Source organism: Apiospora phragmitis (assembly GCF_038363925.1).
Source record: "Apiospora phragmitis strain CBS 135458 chromosome Unknown utg000007l:1.0-2108841.0:1.0-2111359.0, whole genome shotgun sequence".
Classification (NCBI taxonomy): domain Eukaryota; kingdom Fungi; phylum Ascomycota; class Sordariomycetes; order Amphisphaeriales; family Apiosporaceae; genus Apiospora; species Apiospora phragmitis.
This window is the reverse complement of record NW_027117405.1, coordinates 1,624,598-1,645,582: the sequence shown is the minus strand read 5'-3', so window position 1 is coordinate 1,645,582 and position 20,985 is coordinate 1,624,598. Positions and strand designations below refer to the sequence as shown.

The window sequence follows — 20,985 nt, the reverse complement described above, 5'->3', positions numbered from 1 at the left end:
TTCACTATTATTACTTAGTCTTCATTGCTATCTACGGGGTGTCGGGGAACTTTTTCAGCAGGGAAAGGCATTGAGCCCTGTGTATGTATGTATACATAGCATTGTCCTAAAATTTCCCAAAACGCCCCATGGTTCTATATACATGCAAGGAATCAAACAATCTTAAACTCCATTCATGGTGGTATCTTTGTGCCCCTCGGGGCGTGCGTGCTGTGCTGCGCAATAATCGTTTCTCATGACCAAGCCAAAATCGGGGCTGATGCTGTGACCCAACTCCTCGCTGAAATGACTTAAGACCTCAAAACCGCAGTACCGGAAATGCCAGAATGAAACCGTAAATACCTACTGTTGTTCTTTCTGTTGACGTGGGATCTGACATTCACGTGTTTTACCGACCATGGTCTATCGGATAGTCATTTGCTTGGTCATCTCGGCCTTGCCTGAGGAACCGCTGGCACCGCCAACGCCGGCAGAGGCGCCAGCCTTCTTCTCAAAGACCTTCCAGAACTTCAAGCTCTCGTCGGCAGCTAGTAAAACGTATTAGTAACGTGATCATGTTATATAGGCGTGGGAGGAAGCAAACTTACCGGCAGTGGCAAGCATCTGGCCATCGGGGCTGAGGCAGCTGTGAAGAACACGGCTCTCGTGAGCGGGGATCTCGACATTGCGGACCAGAGTCGGGTAACTCCAGATGCTCAGCGAGTTGTCGGGGAAGCCGCTGGAGCTGACAATCTCCTTGTAGCTGGTGCTCCAGCGCAAGCTGGTCACCTGGGAACCCGTGTCGATGCTGTTGACGCGAGCACCCGAGGTGGTATTCCAGAAGTGGATGTGGCGATCGTACGAACCACCTCCAGTGGCCAGGAGGTTGGCGTTCCAGGGGCACCATGCGAGAGCCTTGACAGCAGCCTTGTGGTTGGTCTTGGTGAACTTGGGCACGACCAGGGATCGGGCATCCCAGATCGATACCAAGTTGTCGTTGCCTCCAGTAGCAAGCTGGGCACCATCGGCACGCCACTCGAGGCCACAGACCTCGGAAGTGTGGGACACGAGCTCGGCAACCTTGTGCTCGGCGATACGAACATCGTGGTTGAAGACGAGGCCACTGCGAGCGCCAGTAGAGAGGAGGTGCTTGTTCCAGCCCATGACACCAACGCGGGTATCGTGACCGAACATGCTTCGAATCTTCTGGCCCTCGGCAACATCCCAGATCTGAACCTCACCAGTACCAAGGCCAACGCTGACGTAGGCACCGTCACCAGACCACTTAACGCTGCTGACGTAGGTATCAGGGTTGGTCTCGAGCAGGCAGCTGACGCTACCCTCATCGGCGGACCAGACGTAGACGTTGCGCTCCAGACCAATGGCTACCTGGTTGCCGCTGCTCCAGTCAAGGAGGTTCAGATAGTAGTCATCGATAAGACCGGGGGCGTCGAGGACGCGCTCAGGAGCGGTTGCCACACGGCGACGGAACTGAGCCGGGGCATTGGCAGCCTTGAGAGGCCGGTTGTACTGCTGTCTGAGGTCGATGGGCTTAGACGACTCTGGGGGAGCAGGCTTGAACTGCAGAATGCGAGTGTTCAGGTTGACGCCACAGGCGTTGGCGAGGGAGTCTTGGTAAGCGACGCTGTTGGGCGAGGGGCGCGAGTATGTGGGGGTATCGTCATCGTTGATGTTGAGGCCCTCGAGGGCGGCGATGGCTTCATCTGCGGCTGTCGAGAGAACGGCCGAAGACTCGCTGGTCACAGACTTGGGTCGCTGCTTGTCTTGGACGTCGAGCTTACCCGAGCCAGCGTTGGAGATGGCAGAGCTGTTGCTGCGGTTGGGGATAAACCGGTCGGCAGCGTATGTGATAGTAGTCTTGCCCGACTGTTGTTTTCTGTGGGATGTCTTCTTGGACTTCTTGCCACTGGACTTGCCCGTACCGACGAGGGTGAAGTCTGAGACGCCGAGCTCGAGGGCTTTGCGGGGGTGGAAGCTTCGCGGGCAATGTTGGACTTGTTGGACTTGCTCGATTGCTTGGGAGAGTCACGGTGTGACCTTGATGAAGCCTTGGCGAAGTGTGAAGACAGGTTACCTCCGTACACGGACTTGTTCGAGGGACGAGTGACGTCACTGGACTTTCTCTCCGGGGTGAAGGGAGAGGAGCCGACGTTAGAGGCAGTGACTTGTCGCTGGCGTGGCGAAGGAGTCAGGGGCATGCGACCGCCAGCGGTACGGGAGTTGAAAAGTCCCGTGTGGGACTTGAGAGGGGTGGACACTACGACGGATGCCATGTTGTCTGTATGGTATCGGAGTGTGCGTGTGTAGAGAGTGAGTATGGACAAGTGGAAGCTCCGAGAGAAATCGAGCGAGCTCCAAGAGACTCAAGCTAATGGTTCCTGGAAAATGGTGTTGCAGTGTTAGTAATCTGTCGTGGTTGTGCTCGATGGATCGAAGGTTGCCTTCACGAAGAATGGCTCTGGTCGGCAGGGCAATCAAATGGCTGGCAAAGACAGCGATGAGATCTAGTGGACCGAGATCGGGTTGACTTGTGAAAGGCTTTGGATGATTGACTCTCTAGGGATTAGAGAGTTGCAGGTTGTGGAGAGCTTCAGGAGGGTTTGAGAGAGATGTTGTATATAGCATGAGGGAGAGAGAGTAATGGTTATTCAAGGAGTCGGGATGGTGAACTTATACGGCAATCAAAACAAGTTTCCCCTTCGGCGCATCTTGGCCGGGCAACCACAGGGCGGCAACGGACCAGCAACCCAACTAAAGTGGGGTAATACAGCCACCCCGCAACCCGCTGATCATCCCTTATTGTGGCTCGTAAGGATGGCCCGTGCACTGTGGCTCATGGACCCTTCGTTCCTTCCATTCTTCCTTTAGCGCTGACTGGCGACTGCCAAGTCCGGCGCGCTAAAGGCGTCTGAAGACGGTGACAATCAAATGCAATCAATCAATGGCCTGATCTGATCCCAAGGCAAGGCTAGGCTAACACTCTTGTGATAACGTATCTGAAAAAGTTTCACTGGAAATCCCCAGCCTCGACCGACACTGACACCGACCGGACCGATATACTTACATTTTGTTACTCCAGTCGGCGCACTCTACATCGTCTGTTGCTTCCGTCGACCCAACGCGATGCTAGCATAGGTGTCTGGACAGCCGCGCTTGCCTGCCTTTGTCTGCCTACCTTCGAGTACCCGACACCGACCCGACATGGACCAGCAATCAGGAAGTTGCCAAACGTCCCTCTTTGGCGGTCCTCCGGCTCCGACCCCGGCCTCAGCCTCAGCCTCGACGTCGACTTCCCTCGCCCTTCCGCCTCCCCAAGTCCCCGTCCCTCCATCTGCTGTGCCATCTTTCTCCCCGATGGCGTCCAACGCGGGCACCCCGGCTTCTGTCGCATCCTCCAACAACACCTTCGTCATGCCCAACTCCCCGATCAAGAACCGGGCCATGATTGACGGAAGCTATCGGCCAAAAGTCACAAGGACCCTTGGTTCGCGCCCGGCATGCCTTGTCAACGCCTCCGTAACCTACTGTGGCAACAATCATATATATGCCTTTGGCGGCTTCGACCAGTATACCGATGAAGTTTACAACCACGTCCTGAAGTTAGATCTTATCAGCCACCAATGGAGTCTCGTGGATAACTTTGGTGACATCCCGGGCGTTAGAATGGGTAGGTCTTGTCCGACTCGCAGGCTCTGTACTCACCCGCTAAGACATGATTTCAGGCCACACCGCGACGCTATATCAAGGCGACAAGCTGCTCGTGTTCGGCGGCGAAAACGAGCACCGCACCTACCTCTCGGATCTGATAGTGTTCGATCTCAAAACAGCGCACTGGATGCAGCCACATGTCAATGGCCCCGTACCGAAAGGTAGAGCCCGTCACGCCGCCGTTCTGCACGAAGACAAGTTGTTCATTATCGGTGGTATCACGGGCCATGACAACTATGTTCTCGATGATATCTGTTATCTCGATCTCAAGACTTAGCACATGGTCTAAATCTTGGCGCTTTGTAAGCCGATTCGATCACTCCGCGTACATCTGGGGTGATAGGCTGTGGGTCTTCGGCGGTCTCAGCGAGGATATGGACAAGACTGGTGATTTGTGGTGGCTCGATCTTAAGGGTAGCCCTGCGTTTGAAACAAGTCCTCATATGGGCGTGTCAGACAGGCACTCGTCTATTGGCCGAACAACGGGATCGCCGCGACAACCATACTCTATCAGCAGCCCCACGGTTATAGGGGCTTCAGGCTACGCTGCTAATTCTAGGACGGCACAAGTCAACACCCCTTCTTTCCAGCTCAAGACATATGCTCCGATGGCACCTGGGTCAATATCGGCAATGAAGTTCGTTTCTGGCGCCAATGTCCCGTCGCAAGGCGCTGGGAGGCATTTCCATATCTATTCAGCAGGAACACTTCTCGACTTTGTAACTCCGGCAGCTACTATAGCCCCGAAAGACTGTTCCTTATCCTCGCTTGACCTAGGAGCTTTGCGGTGGCAGAAGCTAGCCGAAGGACGGGAAATATTCAAGGCTGGTTACGATTGGCATTATTGTACTATGAACGAGGATGGTACAAAGGCCTGGTTGCTTGGCTGCCCCAAAGATAACTCGGGCCATGACATGGTTCCTGCAGTCTCTGAAGAATACCTGAGCGACATAGTAGAGATTGATCTTCGGCGATATGGTTTCCTGGGGAACAATGCCCCGGAGCCCCGAGCTGAGTCATCCCGGCCATCTTTTCAGAGGTCCCATGAACAACCCTCCAAAGGCTTAGGAGCCGACCTAGCGAAACTGTTCAACCAGCCGCCTGAATCAGGTAGCGGGACTGATTTCGTCATCACAGCTCTTGCCGGAGACTATGAGGATGATGACATGATGAGTGCTGGCCAATTCCGGGCCAGCGACGTCCCAGCTGACCAGAACTGGCTCTCCCCGGATGCGGCGACATCACCGCCCATCTATGTGCACAAACTCATCCTTCAAGCTAGATGGCCGCACTTCGCGCGGATGTACAATGCTCAAATGGCCGAATTCCATACGAAGAAGATGCACATTCCCGAGCCGTACAGCGTTGTGAAGGCCTTCCTCACTTATATACAGACAGCATTCATGCAGATGACGGCGTAACCGATCTGGCCGACGTGGCAGGATTGCTCGTCATGTCGAATATTTACAACATCCCCCATCTCCGTCTCCTATGTGTCAACAGGTTGGCCAAGGAGTTGGATGTTCTTCACGCCTGTATCATCTGGTATTGTGCAGGCTTAGCCAACGAAGAGTGGCTGAGAAAGAGGGCCGCCTCGTTCTGCCTTACGAATTGGGGACGGATCGTGCGTACGCAAGGCTTCCTGCGACTTCCACGCTCCGCCCTGGTCGAGTTGTCTCAGGAGATCGACACAGAAGGTCGTGTCATCGGCGGGGAAGAGCTGGAGTATGTCGATGGAAGCTATGGGAATCGGTTCGACAACTCCAGCATGTCTCGCAAAGGTAGCATCAGCAGCGAGCGTACGCAGGCTCTACCGTCCGACATGGACGACTCTGAAGGCATGGATCTTGCTTAGTAAGCCCGTCGTCCTTGACTCCAGTAATAGGGAGGAGATCTGACAGATGTAGGTGCCACCTCAGCAAGGGAGGGGCCGTTGATTTGACTCACAGCTCCGTCGAGAGGGACTGACGGGGAGGGGTAAGAAGGGCATGATTTGCATGAGCGGTATGAGCTATGAGGGTTTATGCACGCCAGACATGCGCCACTGTCTGAAGGCAGCCCATATCTTTTGCTTACGACGGTGATATTTAGCTCGGAGTTGGGAACGGAATTTGGCATATGCGGGGTGGTTCATAAGTTCATGTTCATGTTCGAGAATAGGGGTCCTTATCCACATGATCATGTATTACTACTAGCGTAGGACTGCCCAGATGGATACATAGAAGTGTCGCTTCCTGCTGGTTTCTGGACGCACTGTACAGTAGAATTATGTAGTTAGACGCTCGACCCGTAGCTTCGGCCGAAGAATAAGACTCCTCCAAGACTCCATTCGTCACGCGACACTAGGGCTATGTGATTCCAGATTTGATCAACATGGGAGGGGTGATCTTGGTTTCGGACACAAGCTGCTACACCACATTACATAGATGGATTCTGGCTGGACTAGCGGGCCTTACTGACAGAAACTCCTCTCAGGGCCCAGAGTTTCACGCTCGTTTTCGTCCGTATCCACGTCTGGGGGGCAATGAAGAAGGACCCTGAGACGGAGAAGTAGGAGGAGAGCAGTAGTGGAGGATGGAGGAGGGGAGGAGGAGGTGCAGATAGATCAATGGATGAGTTACTCCGTAGTGGGCGACACGCGAGAGCGAGCGAGCGCGAAATAATAATAATATTATGAATTGCCGCGCGAACCTGGCGCCGGCACTTGAACGAAGTTTGGTTCTCGGGGCTTTTCTTACCGTGTCGCGCAAAGGCATTAATCATCTTTTCTTGGTTCGGCCCCACGGAAAAGGAAGGAAGGAAAAAACGAGCGTGCGTTCTAGCGATGAGCCGAAGATGGAGGCAAGCAGGTGGCAACAAGTAACATAGGCTGGCTCATGGAGTGGATGAGTAGCCGCAAGGTATACTCCGTTGTAGTGAGATTTAGATGACAAAGAATACAAATTTTTGTCGATGGAGCCCCCGTATGATTGCTGTGCGGAACTGTGTCGCGCAGCTGCGCGGGGAGGGGCCATGCTTCATGGTACTCCTCCTTGGTCTAGAGAGCCCCCATCTCTCTCCATTTGGGACACTCCAGATATATGTGAGCGTGGATGGGTAACCAGGTAGCATCAAGTTAAGTTAGGCACATCGGGTGCAACTGTACAAGGTAGTCGGGTAATGGCGTGCTTCTGGGCGTGCGTCCAAAAAGCCATGCTCAAGCCTCAGAGCCAGAGACTGAAACGGATCCCACTCACTTACATATGTAGAAAGACGCACTAATAGGAATATATGGAATCAGAACCAAAGCGAATTGAAGCTCGCAGCTCGCGCGTTCACGAGGGTGTATCCAAGAGGAGCATGAAAAAACACAACACAATCCACTGCCATGCCTTCCTTGCCCTTCCCTCCCCCGCCCCAGCGGCGCTTGCCATGGTGATATCTCGGGGGGACTTGGCTATTGAAGACGTAATAGCTTCGGCTCTTCTAAGGGTTGGTATGAAGTAGTTTTACTAGTCAGAGGAGGCGGCGAGGGGTCCGGTTTGATGAGGAAGACCGGTTCGTACTTGTCAACCTGGAGATGAAAGAGGGATCGAGTAATTACTCCGTAGACAGGGGGGGCCAAGGGCAGGGAGGAGCTGGAGGAGGAGGCTGATGAAGCTAAGTTACGTAGCGATCTATAGGCCCTCGGTCTGACGAGGGGATCGTGTTGCGCGTTGCAGCTGAAGAAAAAAGGGAACGGGCGGGCCAATGAAGGCCCAAGGCGGTGTCGCCGCATCGGCGCCCGGTTTGGTCGTAGCGGTGGGAGTGGGTGGATGGGTTGTCTGTTGGTTCCCAGGTTGCACGCCCCCTGTTGCAAGGTACCATGCAGCGTGGCAGCCATGCTTGTTTTTTTTCTTTCCCATCTTGCCTCCATCGCGATGACGAATGGAGTGAAACGAACGAACGGGCGTTGAACATCTATCTACCTTGGCATCTTCTCTGTCCCCTGCGATGCGAGGGACGGGTCCATCCATGCACTTGGCTGCTTGGAGTAGTAGGCAACCAACAGGCATCATTCAATACTACGTACGGCGCATAAAAAGTGATGATGGATTGATGGAATGCACGATCGCTATGCACAGACATTCCTGCCTTGTTAGTAGTTACTGGGTAACGTCGTGCATGGATGGACTCTCAAGGACTCTCTGCTGCAAGCCCCGCGTTAGCGTCGGCCAGAGGGTGCGCAGGCTTGTAACGCGAGTCATTGCTTGTACGGTGGGCTACCGGGTTCTCGGTCCACCTTCATGAACTCCCATTGCCGAACTTCCAGCCTTGGAACTTCACATGGGGGATACACCACAGCCATCCGCGCTGACGTAGAGGAAGCATGTTTCCGGCCACCAAATCAGGATTCCGGACTATACAGGCCGCAGACTACAGGCCAATCAATCTACAATTCTGGCCGGAGCTATCAGGGGCAGTAGGTAATCGCTGTAGATTCATGAGAAAGAACGCCTATGTACTTTTGGATACTCCGTACAGCAAAAGCAGAACAGAGGGGAAAGGGAAACGAGTTGAGAGGATTGCGCTGCGGTGCCGTGGCAAATAACGCTGCTGTGACATCGAACAAAAGACCAAATAACTTTTAATAAACCTCCATTCCTTCCTCACCTCACTCATGTAAGGTGTTTTCGTATACCGAGTGATGCAAGCGTCAAGTCTATCGGGGTATATACGGTAATCAACCGTGCAAAAGCAACCTCGAACGCCAGCCCCAATGCATAATGGAAAACATGACTTTTCCCCAGCTGTAACGTGAAAGCCTCTGAGGCCGTGGCGGAAAAGGCCAGCTGTATCCAGTCTATGTGTGAAATGTCTAATTTGAAGGAGAAGCCCAGCGCCACGTCTTTGGTGTAGGAACACGACCAAGAGCCGCTGCCGAGGGTGACAAACAGTCTCGTGCCATGGTCTCGTCCAGAGACGCACCCATTCACATCTGCATCTCTTCGCCGATGCCAGGTAGTCCCTGGGACATATTTATGTTGATGGTGTTGAGGTTCAGCGTGTCCGGTAAGTTGAGGTTCATTGGGTTGCCAGTGGCATTACCACCAGCTAGCGAAGCCTTCAGCTCGGCCATCTGAGCCATGGCTTCGCAAGGTGGTGAATGTAGTTTGTGCTGCCGCAAATGTTAGCCACTAGATGATCCGATAGCGGCCCAAGGGATAAACTCAAAACTCACGTATTTCAGGCCATTCAGGTTCTTATATCGCTTATTGCACCACTCGCACTTGTGTGGCTTCTCCTTCTCCATGCCCATTTCGCCGGGGTAGGGGGCCAATGTTTCTGGGTTGACAATGGAGAATGTGCCATCTCCATTTTCGTGCAACTGTTGTGTTTGGTGACCATGTTGTTTGTGGTACCTTGCATAATCGATTAGCAACCGCATTCCGGAGAGCTAATGCGACAAAAAAAACATGCCCAACAAGGGAAACTTACTTGAGACCGTTCTGGTTCTTGTATGCTTTCTCGCATCCAATGACTGGGCACTTGAACGGCTTGTCCTCTTCGCGGGGTATCATAAGACCACCTGGGTTACCACCAATGGCACGCTGCAGCATGGCTAGTTGCTGAGGGTCAGTAATGTCGCCAAACTGAGATTGATCCAGGCCGAATTGGGCCATCTGCTGCTGCAGAGCACGTTGTTGCGCAGAAGCTCCGTTCGGGCTGTACAGACGCTTGGCTGGGTCGTCGATGAAGAAACCAAGGTCCTGAGAAAAGTCGCCAAAATCCGTCAGGTTGCCCATCCCACCAAGGCCATCGTCAACGCCATTCGGTTGTTGTGTGGTGAGAGTCGGCGTGTTCACCGACGAGACAGTAGGGTTGTTTTGGAAGCCGAAGTTGGACGTGCCCGGGGTGGAAGGTTGCGAGGTCCGAAGCGCCTGCTGTTGCATGTTGGTGCCGTTCAGGTTAAGTTGCAATTGTGGCCGTTGCTGCTGACCAAACATTTGCCGGGTTTGTTGGATAGTACGCTGAGTGCTATCATCGAGTTCCATGTGTCCAACGGCGTCTTCCATCTCCATGTCGCCCATCGCATCAAGGTCGTCGTGGGCTTGAACGTTAAGCAGCTGGGACTGCTTGTGAGAAGAGCCATCCAGCCCAGAGTGTTGCCGGCCCATCTGAATACCACCGAAGCCCAAGCCATTTCCGTTGCTTGCAATATTGCGACCTTGTTGGCCGAGGCCGAAACCGCCGCTGGTGGGTGCGAAGGACTGCCCGTTATGCGTTGCACCCGGCAGCGCGGAGCCAGACCCCGATGGTCTGCTCATCGACAGCCTTTGGCCCATAACATTTGTCCTGTTTGGTTGCACGTTGTTGTTCGTATGGACTGTTTCATAATGGCGTAATAGATCGTGCATGGTATCCAACTTCTGGTCGCAGCATACAAAATTGCGCAGGTATTCGGCCTCCATCTTGGGGATATAAGACGAAGAATGGAACGAGGACGACGGCTGTGCGCCCGTAAAGGGTGAGCCGGTCACCATGAGGCTGTCGCAGAAGTGTCAGTGGACGATGCGACTTACACGTCAAGAACTCTGTGCCAGTGTCTTAAAACGCCAGCAAATCGACGCGGGGTGGTGGCACGCAAGATGGCAATAACTTACTCGTCGCGGATAAAACTTCCGATTGACAGGCCTCCCCAGCTCATGCCGTTCATAAGACTGCCTCCGAGACTTTCGCGGCGGCCACGTGCTTGGTCGCGGTTGGAGTTCATGGAGATGGGTTTCGGCCCAGCGCTCACAAAGGAATCATGACGACCACGGCCAAAGGCCGGCTCAAGACCCGGTGCAGTCATGTCGAGGTCGCCGTCTATATCACTGGGGACGTAGTCGGTAGAAATTCCGTCAATAAAGTCTGGATTGGTGTGCACCTGGTTTTGGAGGGGCTTGGTCTGGAAATTTTGGTTGTGGGAACTGCTGCTGTTGTTGTGGTCAAGGTCGTTCAGGGTGGTGGGTGATTGCGACCGCGAAGAACGGATGTTCAGGGTAGCGATATTAATGGGTTGCGACTTAGTGGATGAATGGGTGCAAAAGTGACTACTAGTCGTGTCGACGGGCGTTGCAGGCTGTGGTGAGGGTGAAGGCGAGTCGAGAGAATGTGAAGAGGATGGTGTAGGAGCAGCGGCGGCGGCGACAGCGGAATCGCCTGCAAACGTATCGTTGCTGGTGCGGCTGGCAGACGGGTGTTCGGGGGTGTTATTGCTTGGACTATTTGTCGTGGATGTACCCGTCTTGCCTGTCAACCAAGAACCTATGCCTCTCATGGCAGCGATGTGGGGTTCCTCTGAATAATATCCGGGAAAAGAGGCAACGCACGAGGGGAGTGGGAGACAACAGAGAGAGGAGCGAGTACAAGCAAGTCGGAGCGCTAGGGCACTTCTGGAAAGTAGTACGGCTGCGGATGGATAGGCAGGCAGGCAGTCAATCGCCAGCGGTAGGTAAATGCAGTCCAAAACGACGAGGGGAGAGAGGTATACTATCCAAATTCCACAGACCACTCTGGTTATCACAACAGATTGTTTGCGTATGTGCACCAGAAGTGAATAAGAGAAATCGGAAATAGAACGATGGGATGCGAGGGATGCCGACTTAATGAGGTATCATAAGATGTTATGTATGGATGGATTGGATGGTGGTAGGTGTATGTATAAGTTTGTGAGGTAAGTACCACCTGCATGCACATGCACCCCCCCTGCACTCTGTCTGAATTGCCGCTTATGGGGGTGTTAGGCTTCGGTGCAAGACTGGTCACAAGTACGGGATCTTTACTTGCTCGTCACTCTACCGAGCATGTACCAGACCCAGACCAGACTGAAGGGGAAAGTACTTCCCAGGCCTGGCAGTGTCAGGATGGGTTCCCAAACTGTGGCCGCCGTAGGCTTTACGAAGGAGGCGGTCGGGGTTATGGATGAATTGGATGAATGGACGGATGGATATGAGCAGTTATGGGGTATGTGTAATGGATAATTGGGCTGGAGGGAAAACGGAGTCGTTTAAGCAGCACAGCGGCTTGACGCGACTAAATTTCCAAAGGGTCCAGGTCCAGGTTCAAGGTCCAGGGAAGTGGCTAGTCGACCACGCCAGCAACAAACAGCCCAGGATCAAGGCTGCTCGTCGTTGAGTCGTAGTGGAAAGCAGAAACGTCGAGGGGCGGACGGGGTGGCAGATACTCGGCTCAGGCGACTTGGACTGGGCTGTGGCTACCGTCAATACCGTGCAACGTCAACGGAGAGGGAATCCTGAGAAAAAGCAACTTTGTCCGGTTCGTTTCTGACCTGGTCTCGGCAGGCGGGCAGGCGGGCAGGCGGCTGGGAGTGTTGATGGGTTTATGAGCGCGCGAAGGCTCCAATCTACATACCACCCCCTCTTATAAGTACGGCAGCATGTAGCAGCAGTACTGGTCCCAGAAGAAGGCGAACCAAGAATTGGAGTGAGGACTAATCTACTCCGAGGGTCCGTGGCTGCAGATGCCACATGGGAATTGTAACCTTATTCCAATGGTGAGTCAAGTTGGTTTGCCTCTAACTTGGGCCTTGGTCAATCGTGGGTATTCCAGTACATAGTGTGATAAGCTACCTAGGAAATCATGAAGCAAGTCGGTTGCTTCCCGCTCGAGTCTACGTTCGCGCAGTGAACAAGCTGGCTCATGCACTGATTAATAAGACGATCCCGACCCTCGGAGTCGGCGAGGAGAGCGCTACTGCGACGCAAGAGCCTCGACAGCCTGTCCCTGGTTTGGGACGAGATGAGGAGACAAGATGAAATGGGGAACTGGAGATGGAGTATATACCGCACACGTCCCATTTTGATGATAGATGTGGCGCTCAAGTTGATGCTTTGCACCTCAACTTGTGGAGATATCTGTGTTGCGCGTCTCGTGGGTTGGACATACCGGAGGAGGCATATAGAATTTGGGTGTGTCCGGCCCCGATAGGCCACTCTACTCCGACTTGGATTGACGAGTAAGCTACGAATCGAGCGGTTTTACGGGGGTACGAACCTCTTCCGCCTTGGAACTGACAGCTTCTGCCTGCCAAATAGAGGCCACCAGCCACCTGACGTTCGATGTCGTAGCTTCAACATATGCAGAAAGGATTCGATGGAGGCAGGGGGAGACTGAAGCCAGCCAGCCGGATTCGGTCACGGTAGCCAATGATCTGCCGTCGAGAGCCACTTTTCGTTGCGAACAAAAGAAGCAATTTCTGGGTACCTACGCTATGAACGCAGGTAGGTACTACAAATGTATCGATCAAATGCTCGTAGGTAATCATCACTTTCCCGACATCCAAGAGAGCGGATTGACGCCTTGGCCCAGGAAAGTAGGTATCGGTTCATCCCTGACGTTTGAGATGAGGGCAACTTATGTACCACTTCCCGATCATCGCCATCTTGTTTGTCTTCAATCTTGACTCATGTATGCATGTCAGACGCAGAAGAGGGTGTGCAGTCACTGTGTAGTGCCAGTGTGTCAGGGTTACACTTTGATATTATGGGCGAGTCACTAATGATCAATTTGATGGTGAGACCCATTCATGCAAGTAAGCCGGGATCCCGGAGTCGATGATTCTCAATCGTCTTGGACTGGCCTTGGCAGCTAAGGAAGGAAATATGATATCGGGGCTGGCTTTCGTGATAGACTTTGGAAGACGATCTACAGACTTGGTTGATCAGCACTCGATTACATCAGTCTGCCACCTCCGTTACGAGGGACAAACGACACCACTGTGGGCGAAAAAGGACTCACTCTGCTGTACATACGTGTATGTGCGGAGGCAATGGGCATCAAATGGCAATGCTTTCCATTTGAAGTGACGATGTGATTACCTGGATATTTCCTTGGGGCGGCTAGCATGCATGGGCAACTAACCCAACAAGGCTAGATGTTGAGGTGCTGCGGCAACCGTATTGTTTCTCGAACAAACCACTTCGGACGAAATTCCCCCCCCCCCCAGGCGGCGGCGACTCGACTGAGTTTGCAACTATTACTGAATGATTATGACTACATACCTCAGCCACGACCTCTGACTGGTGTTGCGCACATACGGGGAGTTACATGTACTCTAAAACGCCGCCTTTCTTAACCTTCCGCCTGTCTTGATCATGCCTCCTTTGGGCGTTTCTCTCTCGGAAAACGATCTTGCTCGCGGCTGGAACTGGACCTCAGATCCTCCCAGAAGATCCTCTTTGCGCAATGTACACTTACGTCAAGAGGCAGGAATTGGACCGACCGTCCGGCGTCATCTCGATCCCTTTTTCGCACAATCCACTCAAGTGCTCTTCTCCAGTGCTTCTCTGCCAGTGTACTAACGGCCGCTTGACTCATGAGGCTGCATCGACTACCAAGTTGGGTTCTGCCCTAGTGGCCTTGACAGCATGGGTGTCTTACACCCCATTGAACGAAGAGGCCCAGCCATTTAATTCAACTAGGCTGAACTAGTCGCGAGCGGCCCCAGTACTCACTCATCGGCTATTAACCCAGTTGAGGTACTTTGCAAACACCACGGATGTTACAGGCTGTGCCACCAGAAAACCCCCTGTTGAAAGCACGTACCCACGCCACGATAGATCACACGTCGTGCGCAAGATGTACCTACATAATTATCTCAGGCCACAAGCCCAAACTGCATACCGATGAGAGTTATTCAAACGTGGGATACCTTCTCAGGTTTGCGGCTGTTCTGCGCGGGTAAAGCCTAATCCAGCAGCAAGGAAACATCTCGTGCACTCCCAACAGCGAGCTAAGGAGTTTCTATTTCCGGTGGTGGCGTCGTTGAGTCTCTTACTGTAACCTATCCCGCGGGAAATATGCTCTGGGACTGCCTCCGGGGCAAACAATCCCGCTGGTGACGAGAACGGCGGCAATCAAACGGGAGAGCCACCAAAGGAAAGTGGGCGTGAAGCGGCATTGGTTCAAGCCCCAGTCCAGTCCGGCCCGGCCTAGAGACAAGGTAGCACCAACAGACTCATTAGTACCGCCCCTCGCGTCTTGGTTCAGCAGCGTCAGCGCACTCATCATGCATCGGAGCCGATAAACGCCCCAAGCGTACACACAAGTGTGGCAGCCGGGGCGGACTGTAGCCGACCACGGATTTTGGGCACCATGATCGTCAGGAGATGACCGATACTCTAGGTTGCAGGCAGGTGAACCAAGCAGACACGGTTTCCTGTCCATCTGTTGGCGTTGCTACCTACTTACGTCGAAAGCGTTGTGACACGATGCAAAGTGCCATTCTCGGCGTTTGGTGGGGTTTCTCGTCCGTCATTCTGTGCCTCTCTTGAACTTGGACCCTGTGAGGACCCAAACTTCCGCAAGGATCAACCCTCAACCTTGGCCGTAAAAGGAAATGTCATTCATACCATTACAACAGGTTTCCCCAGGACACATTTCTGGTCGCTAATGCATCAACGCGATTCAACTCTTAACCACCCCCAGTGCCGTAGTCGCTCGAGCAATAAAGAATAAGCTGCATCTGCATGCAACCGCAACGAGAGGCGAGCCAGTCAGCGGTCGAATTGTTGCTGGCCAAGCGCTCTGCATGATCCTAGTCAAGAAGAGAGACGGGAACATCCATCCTTTCCATCAGGTCCTGTTCCTCTGATCGCTTCCATCCATTGTTCTATCTCGATACCGGACACGGCCGGGCGGCATTGACGCCTTGCCCGCTTGATAGGTAGGTAGCCTGCTGTGGCGGGAACCGTCTCAAGAACTTATATCCGACCGAATCTCCTCAATCCCGAAGAGTTTCGCGCCATTCTCAAGGTTGGTCTATCTGAGATCCACACAATATATTTCTACGGGATATTAGTAATTTCTAAGGGTTTCGTATGCCGAGCGGCAGGCAGACAAGCTCGGAGCAGGTCCGGTTCGACAGGCAAGAACAGAAAAAGAAATACCCTACACCAGAACCTGCCATTCAAAAAGAAGAAAACACTGTAAAAACAAATTTAATAACTGCTTGTTTCTTTGTGGCAACTTCACCGACAGGTTGACATCACCAGCTGCCTTATTCCCCATCTACCACGGGATCCTAGACTCAAACATCGCACGCGATTGATCACAGAGAGATTTCGCTTGAGTAGTTGCATACTCACCGCCTCTGGCGATTTCCCGCTTCGGCAGCGCGGCAGCCACTGATGATGGTGGGTAAGTCATTTCCCGACGTGTGTGGTGGCCATTGTTGTTGTCGAAGGGGGACCCTAAGACACGCTCACTCCCAAATGTGGGGTGGGGTCTGCTTTGTTAGTGTACTACCCAGGCCAAGCCGTGTCAGCTTTACTTCCTGGTCCCCTCCGCTCGAATGAGCAACATGAGCGTTGTGGTCGTCGCGACTCGGCTGTTGGACAGATCAGAAATGAGGAGTAGGTCGAAAGAGGAGGAGCCTGAGGAGAGTGAGGAGTCGGTGGGTTTGTCAATGCTGGCCCTCTCCATGTGAACATGGAGTCTTTGAAACGTAATGGCCGATTCGCTCCGGCCGATTTGATGGAACGCCCCTCACCGAGCGCAACCTCGTGGAAACCATCGTGCCGGGACACACCAGGTCGTCACATTCACATTGGCTCCATATATAAGTTGCCCAGCGCGAAATGGACAATGCGCCACGACAGCCGCGTCTCTACTGATCTCGTTTACAGGATAATATGGATGTTTACTAACGGTCCGTCCTGTCCCTGCATAATCTTCGGCCCTTGTACGTAAATGCGAGCGATGCGATCATATCTCCGGTCAGCACCCCTATATACAGAGCCATATTCACAGGGAAGGGGTTACGCCTTCTTCCCAAAAAGCACCGCCCAACGGCTTTGCGGGTCGTTTGATTGCTCTTATGACCAGCCAGTCTAAGCTGTGTCACGGTTGATGCGGGACTCGACGTGACACGGCTTAACGACATAAAAGCCCAGGAGACAGCAAGCTCCAACTAACTTGTTTATCGTCAACCTTCGAGGTGTCATATTACCACCCCTAGTCGCCGATATTAGCAAGCATAGTAACACCCCGATCCAGTGGTTTATCCCACGTTTCAGGTTTTCCTCACCGATATGAACAGTAATTATAATAACTATATCATATTACGCTGACAAGTGACTGCGTAAATGCCCGCCTTATCTGACTCGCGGTGTATTGCAGCTGCTTCGATCATGCTGAGTGCCGACTAAATTCAACCCCAGCCAAACACTTCAGCACATCCACTCGCTTGAAGAGACATCGTGGCGGTCAAACGGTTGTTGGGGAGCCCGGGGTCACACACCGCTTGCTTTTCTCAAACATAATAACACTTGGGGGTCCCTGTCTGGAGAGTCTCAAGTCCAGACTGACCAGTCAGCGACTGCCGAGGCATGTGGGATCTGGTTTTGGCCTGGGATCCCATCGCTCGGGTTTTGAGGCGAGAGCAAGGTACGGCGTAGGGAATCAGCCTTGCCGATGGGCTGTGCCCGCAGTCTCGCCGAGTTTCCGGGATGTTGGCGGCGGATGGACTTCTAGAAAAATTCTAGGGTACCAGGCTACTGTACTGTACTTGGGAATTCACAGCAACTAGCCCCATGTTCCCTCGAACCCAGCACGCACGCACTTTCCTTCCATTGCTGTGCATTTATTAGGTTCACTTGATCCTGTCCAAATTTCACCATGCGGTGTTATGCTTAAAGATGGTTAAGATCCCCTAAAACGTTATTGTATCCTCGACTGCTACAGTACATTGAATCTTCTTCCCATAAATTTAGATGTCGTGATGAATTACTGTCCTTTCCCCCCAATGCTCAAGTCAAGCAGTCAAACAAGTACCTACTATACAGTTTCGCTCAGGCATTACCAAACACCTTCGGAAAGGGACGAACCAAATCCCGCGGCGTAGGGTCCGGGCTTGAGTACCAGACAGAGGCCGGGAAAGTCCACAGCTGTATCAAACGTCGAACCTGTGAGATTCAAGGTTGCACCGTAGCAGTCAAATGAGATCCTGTCATTCGGCATCTCACGCGAGCTGGATGAATGAATGCGGGAGAAGCGCCCGGAAGAACGGCCTCCCCGTATTCTGACCCGGGACTTCGCGAACAATAGGCGCTTGTTCCCGCCTATTTGTCGCAATGCGCCACCCGGTGACAGGTTGACTACCTTGGTTTTTGTTTTCTTGAGGTAAGCAAGCAAAACGCCGAATAGCGAACCAAACGGCGAAGCGCAAAAATCTGCTCCAGTTGCAGCTGCGGACAGCTGACAGAGACCAAGTGGCCGAGAGCGGCCCAGTGCCGTGCCAGCTGCCACCTCTCGGTGTACGCTCGGGGTTTGAAAAAAAGAGAATCGAATGCGTAGCTTTCAAATCTGGCATGATATCATCAATAATCGCATGATGCAAGTTTAAATGGCTCCAAGCTCCTGGGGAAACCATCGCCCAACTTATTCAGCTTCTGCCAACCAACGAAAACCTACCCTGGAACTCCCGTAGACCTAAAGGCCTTTTTTCCCTGAAGCTGTTTATCCTTGTAACTTCTCAATATACTCTTTTTGTATATACAGATTTGACTGCGACACAAGAGGTCCAGCCCTTTATCCCGCTCCCGCATTTTCTATATCGTATCAAATACCTCTCATATCATACCACTCCTCCGCAAACCACAGACGGCTCGATACAAACGTGTGAACCGGACCTACAGCTCCATCTACAAACCTACACTCATCTGTGGACAGACCTGCCTCATCTGACGACAATCGTTCGTACACTAAAAATACTCAATTCAAAGGGGGCCGAAAGAGGATAACAAGACCGGGCGTTGCTTTACCTGCTTTTCTTCTCGTCGAACGTTCAACTAGACTCGATACTACTCGCATTCCCCCAGAATCGCTTAACGAAGAAACCCCGCCAAAATGAAGGTCGTCTCACAGGAAGAGGAAACAGCCCACTACAACTCCGTGCTTAAGGGCGGATTTATCGGAGGTACATTGGGCGTCGGTCTCGGTCTGCTGGGCGTGATAGGCGCGTCGAAGCGCTACCCGGCGTTCCGCGGCCTGACGCTGCCGTTCCGCTCCTTCTTGGTGACGTCCACCGGGACGTTCGGCGCCATTGTCAACGCCGAGCGCTACAGCATCGACTTCCACAAGAAGAATAACCCCATGAACTTCTACGTCGATGAGGCCACCAAATTGGACCAGATCGCCGATCAACAAAAGACAACATCAGAGCGCCTCAACGACTGGGGCCGCCAGAACCGCTACTCGATCGTCTTCGCCTCGTGGATCGCATCCATGGGCCTCGCCGGAATCATGGTCGGCCGTAACAAGTTCCTGTCCACGTCACAGAAGCTGGTCCAGGCTCGTGTCTACGCTCAGGGTCTGACGCTCGCCGTCCTCATCGCCACCGCCGCCTTCGAGACCGCCGATGCTCGCTCCGGCCAGGGCCGCTGGGAGACGGTCAAGGTGCTCGACCCCGAGGACCCCGAGCACAAGAAGGTCATCGAGAAGCGCGTGCACAAGGAGGAATACGAGGGCCAGGACCTCTGGATGGATATGGTCGCAGCCGAGGAGCGCCGTATTGCCGACCGCGAGAAGGCGAAGACGCATGAAGGCAAGGAGGGCGCCCGGAAATGAGACTAACCCCATTTCATCGTTCTTGCTTTGGATGTCAATCGCGACTGATTAAGGGTTGTGTATGCTTCCTGTGAGCAGCAACTCGTCAAGCGAATGACATGTTTTGTAGTTGGGAAAGACTGAATAAACAAAACAATGCGGCATTGCTTTACACGGCTTGGAGTTAAGAGGGTTTTTGCTTCTCGCATGGCTAGGGTGGTTCATTCGCTTCATACCCTTTCCATTTGTTTCTTTGTACGTTAGTTATCTTGGTGGCCGGCCCCATATGGCAACAGAATTGCCCTAAAGGGGGCGGCGGGCTTTGGAATAAAACGTAATCAAGATAGACAGCCCTGTATGTTGTATTGGATACTAGACATAGAAGTGCTAAGAATGAAATGTCACGCAGACATTGCACCCACCACAAACACTGCCTCGTAGGCCCGTAGTTGTCCGGGAAGAATATTACCCCAAAGTGGATGGCGTGTGTGGCATCGGTCCACGGATGATCGGAGTCTCGATGTCACAGTGTCCACGGGACATTTGAGGAGGACGACGTCGTTTACGAAGATTACACAACGACCAACGGATACGGTTTAGGGTGGCGGCTGATATTTATGTCTAAATACGCTGTTCACGAGTGCGGGCGGCGGAGCATAACAAGATCACAAGATTAGCAGGCGGCCATTACCATTCGTGAGCCAGTCAGATGTTGTCGTGTCATACCATGTATATACGTAGTGGGTATTAGACCAAAATCATTCCATATAGTTTCCACCAGCGATTTAAAACGAGTCTACAGGCCAGTATCTACACGTACGTATGTGTGTATGCGATGCGTAAAGGAGGGCCTATCTGTCCATGCAAGACAAGTATGTTGGGGGTGAGCCGGCTCCACCAGCAACAACCTGTGATAGGAAAGGAGAAGGGAAGGACCCACACGCCGTTTACAAGCCCGCTAACGGTGACCTACGACGGTTTCATTTATGTATGTAAGACCGATGCCTGGTCGGGACTATAATTGGGTATGAATGCTGGGAGGAAGCTTACTTCGAGGCGAGAGAGGGTGCGGTTTTGTGAGTAACGCAGAAAGGGGTGGTGATTGATGTTGCGTACGACGGCTTCTTCATCTTAAAGGACTCTAACGTTGAATGTGATGAAGCCAGACATCGACGTGAACGCCGTTACACTGACAGGTATTCCTCTAGCGAGGCTGTACCAAGAGCGCTTGTTGTCTGCCCCTTGGGCAAGCAAGCTGGGAGACTGGTTGACCACAAGCTGCTGAAGCAAGATACAAAGATCTTGTGAGTTTATGACCTGTTCAGACCGACCACCACTAGAAACGTTCGACAAACTCCTCTGATTTCTCTTATTCATGTTCATCTTCTGTCACGGTACAAAGAGAGCGTCAATCGTTATGAATAATGTCATAATTATACAATTCTTTCGCTTCAGATATCGAAGAAAGGGGTATTTCATAAAAGATCTCCCGCTATTCCATCAATCGTCAAACGCTTTCCTTCACCCAAAATACACAGAAATACCGCCCAACAAACATGGTGTATCCAAAGTAAATGAGAACTCGTCGTCCCTCCTTATGGGTAGTTGGTTGCTAATCTTTCTTCGAACTTTTGCAAGTTATGCAGGAGCCGCTTAGATGTCGCTCATAGATGTAGCAGCAGGTGGCAGGGCCTTTCTGTGGTGCTC

General features: G+C 52.8%; 4 protein-coding genes across 4 annotated transcripts; 2 read left to right on the top strand and 2 right to left on the bottom strand.

Moving 5' to 3' along the window:
- Positions 1–402: 402 nt before the first annotated feature.
- On the bottom strand, positions 403–2,273 carry PG994_007457 (WD40-repeat-containing domain protein; the record flags this gene model as incomplete). Its single annotated transcript, XM_066858866.1, has 3 exons — positions 403–527; positions 588–1,866; positions 1,923–2,273. The coding sequence occupies 3 exons, from the start codon at positions 2,271–2,273 to the stop codon at positions 403–405; spliced, it is 1,755 nt and encodes a 584-aa protein (XP_066715808.1).
- A 928-nt stretch (positions 2,274–3,201) lies between these two features.
- PG994_007456 (kelch repeat protein) lies at positions 3,202–5,563 on the top strand (the record flags this gene model as incomplete). The annotated part of the gene is made up of 5 exons (XM_066858865.1): positions 3,202–3,667; positions 3,723–3,923; positions 3,980–4,010; positions 4,052–5,065; positions 5,107–5,563. The coding sequence occupies 5 exons, from the start codon at positions 3,202–3,204 to the stop codon at positions 5,561–5,563; spliced, it is 2,169 nt and encodes a 722-aa protein (XP_066715807.1).
- A 3,096-nt stretch (positions 5,564–8,659) lies between these two features.
- On the bottom strand, positions 8,660–10,990 carry PG994_007455 (uncharacterized protein; the record flags this gene model as incomplete). Its single annotated transcript, XM_066858864.1, has 4 exons — positions 8,660–8,845; positions 8,909–9,089; positions 9,166–10,215; positions 10,332–10,990. The coding sequence occupies 4 exons, from the start codon at positions 10,988–10,990 to the stop codon at positions 8,660–8,662; spliced, it is 2,076 nt and encodes a 691-aa protein (XP_066715806.1).
- Positions 10,991–18,579: 7,589 nt separating this feature from the next.
- Positions 18,580–19,299, top strand: PG994_007454 (uncharacterized protein; the record flags this gene model as incomplete). Its single annotated transcript, XM_066858863.1, has 1 exon — positions 18,580–19,299. One exon carries the CDS (start codon positions 18,580–18,582, stop codon positions 19,297–19,299), a length of 720 nt encoding a protein of 239 aa, XP_066715805.1.
- Positions 19,300–20,985: the final 1,686 nt, after the last annotated feature.